The following is an 11838-nucleotide window of genomic DNA, read 5'->3' on the forward strand; positions in this document are numbered from 1 at the left end:
GTTCGGTAGAATGTGGGTCTCCAAAAAGATAAATCTTCCTTTTCGTTCTACTTAGGAATCCAATCCATAAACCCGGAAACGAAACAAAGTGCGTTCCCTTTCATCAGGAAGTGGTGAACCCCTACCAGCTTGAGACACCTTCTCGCGCTATACCTATACTTGACGGTGGCACTACTAAGCTATTTCTTTGGAAAGCTCCTACTAAGATGAGAAATTCCCCGATAAAGCTGCTAGTACCAGGTAAACTCGTTCGATTTATGGTTTACGGCAGGCTCCACGAGCTTTATTTCAGAGTTTTAGCGATTGGATGATCCTGAGACCTATTGTACCTCAGTTGGGGAACTTCAACTTCTGACAATTGGTACCCTAGATTCACCAGTGAGCTGCCGAATGACCAGCTTGGAATCTCCTCGAACTTATAGGAACTGAAAAAAGCAGCCTGGTTGCCTATACTTGGTTGCAGGAAGCTGGTCGAATGCGTGCTCTTGTATCCCTTTCGGTGTCGTTGCTTCTTTTTGCGTGACTACTGATAGTGATGACCGGCTCGGTGAACATGTAGTGCCTTACTTGTCTATCCTCCTTCCTCGGATTCAATATCCACCGCGAATCCTTATCCTGGCATCAGTCACAAAACTTGAACTTATGTATTTAATATTTAATTAATATATGATCGTCGTTTTTTTTTTAAGATTTCGAACCCACGGTTCGAAATTCCTGGATACGTCACTGCTTGGAGCCTAGGTGCAAGGCGGAAGAGGCGTGCACCACTTGTAAGGCGCACTTTATTACATTAAAAGAGTAATTAATTTCAATAAAATAAGTCTAAAAAAAGGCATGTGATCAATGACTAGGTTCTTCAAATGAAATTAGGGGATATGGGGCTTCTCTCTCTCCTAATATTGAAGTAAATCTAATCATTGCAAAGACAAGTGTTAATCAAAAAAGATTATGTTAAACATTAACTATTAAGGCCTTACAAAATAAGACACAAACAGCCTAGAAAAAGCGTATAGGCGCGTGCCTTCAATAAGCCTTTACGCCTTCGCCTGATTGTGCCTTGCACCTAAAGGCGCCTAAGGCGAGCTTTCAAAAATTAAGAAATTAGACCGATCTTATTTTTTTTCTTTTTTTATATATATCTTAGATTGCATAATAATAAAAATTATGAAAATATTAAAAATACACATTAAGCCGACTCTGACAAAATTTTATCTAATATAGTGTTTTCTTATACATTTGAGAACAAGTCCTAAACAATCAATTTCAGAAAATTAAACAAAACAATAAATAATCATAAATCAATATTACCTAATACATTCTTTACAAGAGTAGTGGTGAACATAATTAAATGAGAAGCAAAAACATAATAATAAATAAAATAAAGAAATAAATCCTAGCCCTAGAGCACAATCCAGAATCTGTGACAAAAAGGTACATTAGTCCAAAAATCTAATATAAAAAGTGGACTAATTATATTATAGAGGAAAATTTTAGAGGTGGACTTAGATGTCTAGCACCATAGATGAGATAGTCACCATGCCTAACTCATGGCAATGATTTTCTGTAAAGGTCCTACTTTCATCAAAGAAATATTAGGTGTTTGCTAAATAATCACTCATGAAAAAGATTGTGAATAGAACTTTCATATTCAAGTAGACCTCTGAAAGATGAGTAGAGAATGAAATATTAATTCAAACTAGTTCAGCATTAACACTTCGGCAAGAAAATTCTGAAACTTGCATAGCCCATACATTTGGAGCCAAAGCAACACATATCAGTCTAAACAAAGCTCTTTTCATTCAAGAATCTTTTTCCCAATACCATAGAAGACCAGTAACTTTTTTCCTTTGGCATTGTGCCTGTGCCACAAGGACCTTTTGCACCTTGGTTTTCCCAAATTATGGCTTGACTTTAGATTTTTCATGCAATCAACTAAAGCTTTCACAAAGCTTAAGATCTATATCAGTGTTACCTGATTCATTCAACCTCCAAGCAAAGCCATTATGGAACAACAATACTGGATCATTAACGTACACCACTTCTCTAAGGTGTAGTTAAATATGTTAACTGGCAAATTACAATATTGCACATGTGACAAGTACTGGAACAAGCCTAATTCTAGTTATACAGATCTACGTTTACGGATGGCAAACGAAATGCTAACCCGTAATTTCTGCATTCTCATTAACCATTTATGATTCAACGGATATTATTGTTTCCTAGTATAAAAATCAGTATAACGCCGATAACAGGGTTCTGAAACTATGTGAACATACGTTTGGACAAAATTCTGGATGTAGATGCGAATCTACTCCAAAAATTTGATTTACCAAAAGGTTGTAATGTAGTTTAGAGTTGTCAAAGTGCCAACTTAGGAAGTCCATGGACTGTACGAGGGGGCAGATGGATTGTGAAAAGAGTGTCCAACAACCGTAGCTAGGATTAGAGAACAATGGATGCAAACGAACAGAAGAATATGCTATAAGACAAAGGCTTATTCTATGCCACACGTGTTGTGGAAAGAGCTAACCAAAACAGGGATCTTTAGAGTATGAAAAGGAAAGATGTGACAATCACTCACCATGATACTAGTACCTAAAATAACAATCTTGAAAATTACCCAGCCCATATAACATGATAGAAATGATAGTAAACCTGAGTCATTGAATGGAGAATGGAAATAAAATGTTCCAACTTCCAAATGGAAAGTTGTAAAGCATCTCTTATCTGCCATCTAGTAGGAAGATAGACCATAAGGTCTAAAACAAGAGTGGTACATGACATACCTTGACTTGTTGTAGCTTCTATTTCCTTCAGAATTCTTTCTACAGAATTAACAGTAGCATTACAATTGACCAGCATAGATTCTTCATTTGAACATTCATCATGGAGACAATGAAATGCTGACACAATTTTTTCTGGAAATCCTCCAACAGCCAATTTCTGAAATATGATAAATAAGCAGCAATTTTGAGCCAAGGTAAACCAAAATATACATAGCCAGGAAAAACCAGTTGAAACAAAAAAACTGACAATTCTCAACGACTGAGCATCCTTCTTCACAATTTTTATGGGATTAGGGCTCTTTCCATTGCTGACAGGTTGTGGGGCTGGATCTTTTATCTGGTTAGCTGCCAGTTCTTCTTTAAGACTCTGAACACGAGATCCAAAAACCTTTCTTTCTTCCCAAATGTCAACCTACAAGATAGTCAAAGAGGTGCATGCCCCATTTAAGATCAAAATACCATAAGGTTGTGCATGAATAGTCAAAGAGGTGCATGCCCCATTTAAGATCAAAATACCAAAGGTTGTGCTTGAATCGCAGGATTTCATTTCAACGGTTCAACCCAATGAATTCAAATCATTGAATTGAAATATTGAAATTTAGTTCCAAACTATGTGTTAGGAAGATACTAGAATTGCAAATTCTACTGTATACTCAACTTGATAAATAAGTTCATAGTCGATTCAAACTTCTCTCAAATAAAATTGATCCTGGATAATATTTCATTTAGTAAAATAAGAAATAAATCTGTTTGAAAAGCCAAAAAAAGTTTTAAAATTTAATTTAAAATCAAAACTATGTAGGCAAACAAAATCCTTATAGACTAAATTTCTATACACATTTTATACGGTATTTACCTGGATATCAACCACAGTTTGTGCAATATTTATCAAGTTATAAACAGTGAATTGACTTCCTCCAGTTGATACTTCATGATGAATCCATGGCTTACAAATTGATTGTCCTAGACTTCTTAAGGGCCATGCCCTACTCCAGTCTTAGTGTTCTCAAAAACAAATTTGAATTAAACAAAATCACCACTAGACCTATATAAATTGAGCTTCGACTGGATTAATGATGTATACAATGTGGAGACAGTTGAAGAAAAGATTAGCTTGAGTTTCGTGAAGTTAGCATGATAGTTTGAGGTGCTGAAAACTTTGGTTGGTGTTGGAGATAAAGGAAACAAAGGAGGTTCAACAATACCAAGTTCATTAGTGTTCTTGGTTGGTTTGAGTGCAACCAAGGATTAAAAGAAGTGAGCAGCATACTTTAATATATGGACGGGATCAGATATAAGGTTGATGGAAAGACAGAAGATATGTACAATTGGATCAGCATTTCTAACTAACATGTCTATGTTGAATTTCAAATTTTTCTTTTGACCCTAGGTAAGACATCTAGGTAGTTTCTCTCCACACACACCAAGAGCACCAAAGCCTCACTTGTCTTGTCTACCAACAACAGGATTAGCCAACTTGATTTCTTGTCACTTCATTCTTTATCCTATCTTTTCTAACAAGGTAATAGATCCAACAAAGCATCCTCCTTTTAACACCAGTAGCTTGAAATCTAGCATCTGCTTGATTGGCTAACATTTAGTGTCATACAGAAAAGATGGATTGACAACCATATACATTACAAAAATTTCCTAGAATTTAAGGGGTTAGTTCTTATTGCACAAGACTATGAAATGTTGTCACAAAAGAATCCAAAACAACTCCTTTCATCCATCAGCTTGATTTAATGTACACCATCTCCCTCCATATCACTAATTTCTATGAATAAGTGGTTCAATTTGCTCACCAAAATTTCAATTATTCATCCTATTAGCCCACAACGAAAATAAATTGAGTATCAGAGTCGTCAACAAGTGGTGCACAGACAAAAAAAAAAAAAAAAAAAAAAAAAAAAAAAAAAAAAAAAAACTAAACTTATCAGTTTAACTTACATTCATATTATCTAGTTTATTGTTTGTAAAAAAGTTATGAGGTAGTTGTTGGCTACTGTATAGTTTAGTATTTGGTGATTTATAAAAGTGTACACATTCTATATGTCAAAGGAAAACAAAGATAAAGAACTGTTTAGGACACTCAAATTACTCAATAGTCTAATCTAAGAAAATGGCAATCCATATTTTGATCTTTTAAGTGACGAATAAAAGTCATCTCATATGCCATTAAGTTACCCCAAATCTTACCATAAACTTTTCATACACAAGAGCTACTTAAAACAAATAGACTAGATATAAAACACTTGAATGCATTCGTTTTCTCCCATAATTACAAAAGGTAGGCAGGTGGAAATTTGCCTGCTTTGAATTGAAAAAAAAAAAGGCGAAGAAGAAGAAGCAATCCAAAAATGGAATATATTCACCTTCTAAGAAGCTGTATAAGGCTACTTGTTAATTATTCAGTACTACAGAGTTCATGGATGAAACTTCACGAATTTAATCATTTATCATTAAGTGACACAGGAAAGAGTTCAGAACTTAAAGATAGAAAGTTACTAGACAATGTAACCTAACAGAAGACGTTCAATTGGGTGCAGAAAAGCAAGTCAAATTGCTATTACATGTAAATGAAATTAATAGATGGATACAGATTTATGATTAGATACAGAGCTTAAAGAAAGAAAGAAAGAAATCCGCAGAGAAAAGAGGGGGGGAGGGGAGGGGGATGCACCATGTTGAATGTAAAAAAAAAAAAAGTGATATTGCTTATACATGAGAACAAAATTGATAAATAACACAAAATTACTTCACTTATGTTAGCTATGTGCAAGTTTGTGTAGAAAATGACAAATGTATAGCATTGATGTCAAACTTAGTACTAACCAGTCTGTTCGCTGCTTTCTTTCCACTTTCATCGCCATTGTCATATACATGCTTAAGTGCAGCTGGAAGAACTTTCCAGAACTCGTTCACAAATTCATTGCCCTTTCTCCGGCTATTTTGCAATATATCATTTGCAAGAAAAAGAAAAGAAACACATTTTTCCTTTTGAGAAGAGTTGAACATTTTCTCCCATGTTTCAACAATCTGCCTTGCTTTCTTTCGATTGGAAATACACCACCGAGACAATGCTGATCTCATGTTAAAGAAAACAGGATGCCATATAGATAGTCACAGCAACAAGAATAGCATAACTTGCAGAATTTGTATAAATTCATAGAGAAATTCAGAAACTTGTATAAATTATCTATAAAATAGAATCTATTAAATAAACCTAATTGCTTCTACAGCACCCAATTTGAAATGTACTAGTAAGTCATACAGTACTCCAGCTTTGAGTTTGGAAGGCATGCATGTTCTTTAAACAAACATGCTAATGGGTTTAGAAATAAAGTATCTAAATTACTTGGAGTCGGTATAGAGTTTCAAGTCAAGAAGAATATGGTAAAACAGTTATTAAATACTTCTTTTCAGTAATCAAACTCCCATAGATAGAATGGTCCCTTAGAAGAGAAAATCAGGAATAGTAAAACACAAAAGATCAAGCTGAGAATAGGCTAGCGACAAGTTTTATAAAAAAAGGAGAAAAACAAATGTGGAGAAAAAAAGGGGGAATGAAAATAAATGTTATGAGTAAGAAAAATGAAAAAAAAAATAATAATAATACAAGTAAAAATGATAAAATGTTAAGAGAACAAATGAAAAATTTAAGAGGAAAAAAAGAGCAAAAGATAATAAGACATGCGTAAGGAAGAAAAAATTTGCAAAATACAAAGATTAACATAAAAAGATTGAAAATGAATTTGAGAGAATAAATACGTATAAAAGTCATGGCATATCCTTGACACTTATTCTTTTATTTATCTCCCTCCACTCCACTCTATCAAACATCATGTGTTCCTAAATTCCCAATAAGCTCAATATTACTTTTAATCTCCCTCATCCAGATTTTCTTAGGCTCTTAACCTCAATAGATCTCTATCTTACATGACCAAACCATCTTAAGTGATTCTCGCTCATCTTATACTTATTAGGCGCAACCCAGACTATGTTCCTAATTACCTCATTCCATAACCAATTGATATGAGTATGACCATAGTCGCCCTACATCCAACACAACATACATATGACAATGTCACAGTTGAAGGTTTAATTGTCTTATCCTAAAGTTTTCCCTTAACCTACAGAGGCATGTTAGAATAACACATAAACTACAAAAACTATGTAGCACTCTTTCACTTCAGCCATCTTGCTTTGTTTCAATAAGCAACATCTTCAATAAATTCCCCGTCTTTTTTGGATAATAGAATAGCTAAAGAAATCAACACCTTGAAAGATCACTTGGCCTTCTTGCTTCTAACTTTAAATTACACTCCAAAATCCGAATATTCTATCTTACTTCTACTCTAGCTAAGATTCCAAAGAATGTCTCCACAATGGGTCTTAATAACACCTTTGTTACTCCCCACTTGAAATAATCTAGCATTTAGAGAAGAAAATCTCCTACAAAGCTATGTGTATGGTCAATAAAGCATCACAAGACTCATAATCATTGATCAACACCTTAAATTTGGATGAGAATTAGTTTTTTTACTTTTGATAAAGCACAAAATTTGATAACAAGAATACAAGAATAGATGAAAAGTTGTCCCAAACAGTCAAATACAGAATACATATTAGCTAGTTGTGTTACTAAGGCCCTAAGGGCTAGTTATGTTCACCTTATTTTCACGTATTTCAGAGTTCAGTACAAATAAGTACAATTCATTCAAATAAGTTCAATTAAGGAAAAGTTTTGATAAGGGTTAACCAAGTTCAAATCACAGCTAAAATATGTTTTAATAAGTTCAGATCATATATATTCTAATAAATGAAATTTAGGTGAATAGAACACACCTTAAAAGCCCTTGCTGACTTGATACACAAAGAAGCTAAAAGTATAATGCTATGTTGGTATCCCATAATAAACCAATTGATCAATGTATGAGATGACTGCATTTTGTATTAATGCACCACAAGATCACCTTAAAAGCATTAAAGCACTATATAATTTTTACATTTACCTTTCCAAGCCCACAAAGTGAACTTGTAGAAGAAGTTGTAGCAAATGCAAAACAGTAAAGGATAAATAAAATTTACTTGTCTTCTCACAATGACAAAAGGGATGAGAACAAGATTAACTAACGGCAAGATGCACATAGTTGATGAAATAGCTATCTTTGGTCTTCTCCTTTGGACCATAAAAGTAGTAGTGCTGCACAACCCCAAGGTCCACGCAAAAACTCAAATAGTCTCATCTTTGTAGAATTCTAGCCTTCCAAATGTATTGTGAATTGGGAAAAGGGGCTCCTCATTGGCAAAGATAGACAAACCAAAAACGACTTCCAAGAGTAAGTGCCCTTTGGATCCCCCATCGACCTCCTAGATTGTTGTACTTCCAATAATAATGGTAGTAGAACCTCAAAAAACAAGGTGAGTTCACTGATTTCTCTATCATGAATATACCCTAGTTGAATTCCACTCTTCTCTTCACATTAGCAGTCTCATAAAAGAACAACTTGTGATTACCTCAACATAACATTAAAGCCTGTTACCGCACACACAATAACACTCATCAAAATTAACAAAACTAGATTTCATTTACAATTTCATATCATCAAAATTTGTTATTCCATGATGGATGATATAGATTTTCGATCAAGATGAAGCTTTTTGAAATGCTTTTTAAACTGAAATGATCTGTTTCAATTAAGCCAAAAATAAGGCAAACTCCAAATCATGCTTCACTATTATTGAAGATTAGGCTCTAAAGTTCCTTTCCAACTCTTAACATTAATCAAAAGAAAGTACTTGCATTTAAAACAAGCAAAAAAAGGTACTCCTGGAACATAATGGAACTAGAACTAATAATTACATACCTCAAAGCATGCAAACTACTTGAATATCGGTTAATTCCACACATTTGACTTTAGCTGAATACCCAAGTACTCTTCTAGCACTGTGTAAGATAACTACCTTCTTAAAGCAACTTGAATTTTGGAAGTGTGAATAGACGTTAACACCCTAGGTAAATTAGCCTAAAATAATAGCTAAACAAAGCCAACTCTACTGAACAACTTACGTTGGAAACAATATCCAAACATATTATATGAGCTACTTTAATCTGCAGCACTAGCTCCCTATTTTCCAATATAAATATCCACCATAAACCCTTAATCTAACCCTAAACAACCCACTTCCAAATGCTAATCTCCTAAACTACACGTTCAAAAAGACTAATCATATTACCAACAGTTCTCAGCTTCCTCAAACACTAAGCTGCCAGCTAGAATAAGTTCGGCACATTTTTATATAACAGCAGAAGAGAACACCTTAATGGTATACGGAGTAGTAGAAATCATTTATTGACGGAAAAAATTAAAAAGCATAGCTTCTGAGCAAATGAGAAGCTGCAAGTTCAAAGACTGAAACCTGGTGGTCATAAGTATAACTTGACACATAATGCAGAATATTCTCTCTTAACAGCTTAAGTTATTCTCCTATCTCTCCCACATATCTGTTTTTAAAGTTAAAAAAGGAACACAAATATATGGGAATGCTCTAAAGACAGTAATGTTCAGTGTAGATCTCAAAAAAGAGAAAAAGGTATAATAATCCCTCTTTCATCTAACCTTTCTATTGTCCAATTGGCGAACCTCAATTACTAGATCTCAAATAGCATTACTCCTACAAGTATCCTCCAAAGATAACCTAAGAGATTAAAAGACTCCAAAATGCCAATAATAAAGTCCTTTCATTTATTGCTTGTTAGCACTCGGAAATGTGTAACTTATTTGAAGTTCTGAACTAGCCATAGAAATTGTCTAATCCACCCTCCAGACACTAAATATATTGTTACCAAATGATTCGAATCTTTGTTAAAGCCTATCAACATGTTTTGAGATATACAGCAATCATTTTGAAATAAAAATTAAAACTGCAAGACTACAACCTCAAAGTCCACTCGATACTTCTAGTAGTTCGAAAAAGCAACAATAAGAACTAAATAGCAACCTGAAAGCCTTAGACAGCCAAAACTCAACGCCACTAAAAAGCATAAATATGGAAAATAAGTCACATCAACATTTATCCAGTAACAAATGTCTTAGCAACAAGTTCAATAACAATGTTTATATCAACGAACGCGTCTCAGACCGAATTAACTAACCTAAAACCCTTCAGAACCCTTGCAAAGTTCAAGTACAAAAAAATACCAAAATTAACAGAAACACCTGAATATCGTTAACAATCACAGTAAAGCAACAAAATTGAGACACAAATAAATGATAACACAGACAATTATAACTAAACTACTGTATGTAATTAATTTGCATAAAATAAAATAAATAAAAGGGAATTTTGCAAAAGGATACATTCAATACTTTGTTGAGAATTGTTAAGTTTAGACAACTTCTCAGATAATACCTTACCATCAAACACATCATTACTCATATTGCCACCTTCACATCAACAAAACAAAAACCCGGCCGCGACACCGAAAATTAAAAACCTTTAACCAGCTCCGGGCACCAACAACAAAACCCGAGCCGTCGCAAAAAATAATGTCACTCAACAATTGAAGCAACTAGTAGAAGTGATTGTCGCAAAAATTGTTCCCTATTTGGCGTTGTCGAGTAGCACAAAACCCCTAGCAGAGCGATTTGGAGAGCAATTTTAGATTCAGCGGATTAAAGAGAAGAGAGGTTTTTGGTGGAGTGAAATAGAAAAGTAATTGAGTTTGAAATTCTAGGTTTTAATTGTGGGGGGTGAAATAAAGATGGATGGATGTTTAGTTGGATGGATTGTGGTGGTGGTGGTGTTCGTGGGGTTTACAGGAGGTAAGAAAGGAAGGTGGTGAAAGGAGAGGAAATATAATTACCAAATTATCAAGGAAGGTTTTTCCAAATAGAGGTAAATTCAAGTTGATCTCTGAGATAAATGATGTGAATAAATCTCCTCTCACAATTTATTTATTTTGTTTTATTTTTTAAATGATAAAAGTAAAATAATAAAGTGGCACAGATTTCAACATATAAAATTGTGAAAGGAGATAAATTAAATTGTTAATCTCTGAGATTAACTGGGGCTCCCTCTTCAAATACCAAGAAAGGTGGAGTTTGAATTTTTTTTTTTTTTTTTTTTTTTAAGAATGGAAATTAAAAATCAAACATTCGGATTATTTTAAAACAATTTCACCATTGTCCCTAATCTTCATTTAAAGATTCATTTGACCTATAACTTGTTAAACAGGTTAAAATTATTATTTTTTTTTTTTTAAAAAAAAAATCACTCTCCTCCTATCTCCCTATCTCCCTTCCATGATAGCCACCACCCAAAAACCACTTGTTGACAGTCCCTCCCTTTGCCCCAAAACCCCCATGTTGCCTGTGATGCTGCCTTGAAGCCCTACCCACTAGCTATCCCAAAACCCCAACACTACCCTCTTGCCGCTCCGAAACCCAACCCTGACCCCAAAGATTACACCCCCTAGTCCCGATAACCTAGCCACCACCCAAAGTAAACATCAACCATCGAACAATTCCACCACGAAAACCTCAAATTCAACCCGAATTCACCAACCCCAACCCATCACAACCCCCCCCCCCCCCCCCCTCATCTCCCCTTTTCATTTTTTTCTACTATCATCACCATAACCAACCAATCAGAGCCCCCTCCCCCCAATCTATCATAATCAGATTTATCACCACTTTCAAGAACAGCAATCGATATGCTTCCCCTTAACAAAAACCCACATTCATAATCTTGAATAAAATCAAAATTTGTAAAATCCCACAAAAAAAGTATGATCTTGTTGAGGCAAATATTGTTCTTTGCCAATAAGTCAAAAAATATATCTTGTTCTAGAGTATTAGGCGGCTTCCCCTTGAGTTATCGATTTCAAAGATTGATAGCATTGCAAATGTAAGAACACAAACAATAAGGAAGCTTTCCCAAAGAAAATAAAACAAGTTAAATATGCTTAAAGAAACGAGTAGATAAACATGTGACAAAATGTAGGGAATTTTCACTCGCCCTACTATGGATCATGTCTTTAAGCATG

General features: G+C 34.3%; 1 protein-coding gene across 1 annotated transcript in view; it reads right to left on the reverse strand.

Annotated features, from left to right (window-relative positions):
* The window catches only part of LOC145597745 (uncharacterized), a 29441-nt gene extending 18835 nt beyond the window's left edge, over window positions 1-10606 (reverse strand). Inside the window, exons 1-4 of the mRNA XM_081653990.1 lie at window positions 10151-10606; window positions 5622-5869; window positions 3034-3198; window positions 2787-2943 (exon numbers count right to left, since the gene is read on the reverse strand). Coding sequence (XP_081510116.1) covers window positions 2787-2943; window positions 3034-3198; window positions 5622-5869; window positions 10151-10229 — 649 coding nt within the window. The 5' untranslated portion in view covers window positions 10230-10606. The remainder of the gene's footprint in view (window positions 1-2786; window positions 2944-3033; window positions 3199-5621; window positions 5870-10150) is intronic.
* Between the last annotated feature and the right edge of the window lie 1232 nt (window positions 10607-11838).

The sequence above is a fragment of the Chenopodium album genome, chromosome 2 (genome assembly GCF_948465745.1).
Source record: "Chenopodium album chromosome 2, dcCheAlbu1.1, whole genome shotgun sequence".
NCBI classification, from domain to species: Eukaryota; Viridiplantae; Streptophyta; class Magnoliopsida; order Caryophyllales; family Amaranthaceae; genus Chenopodium; species Chenopodium album.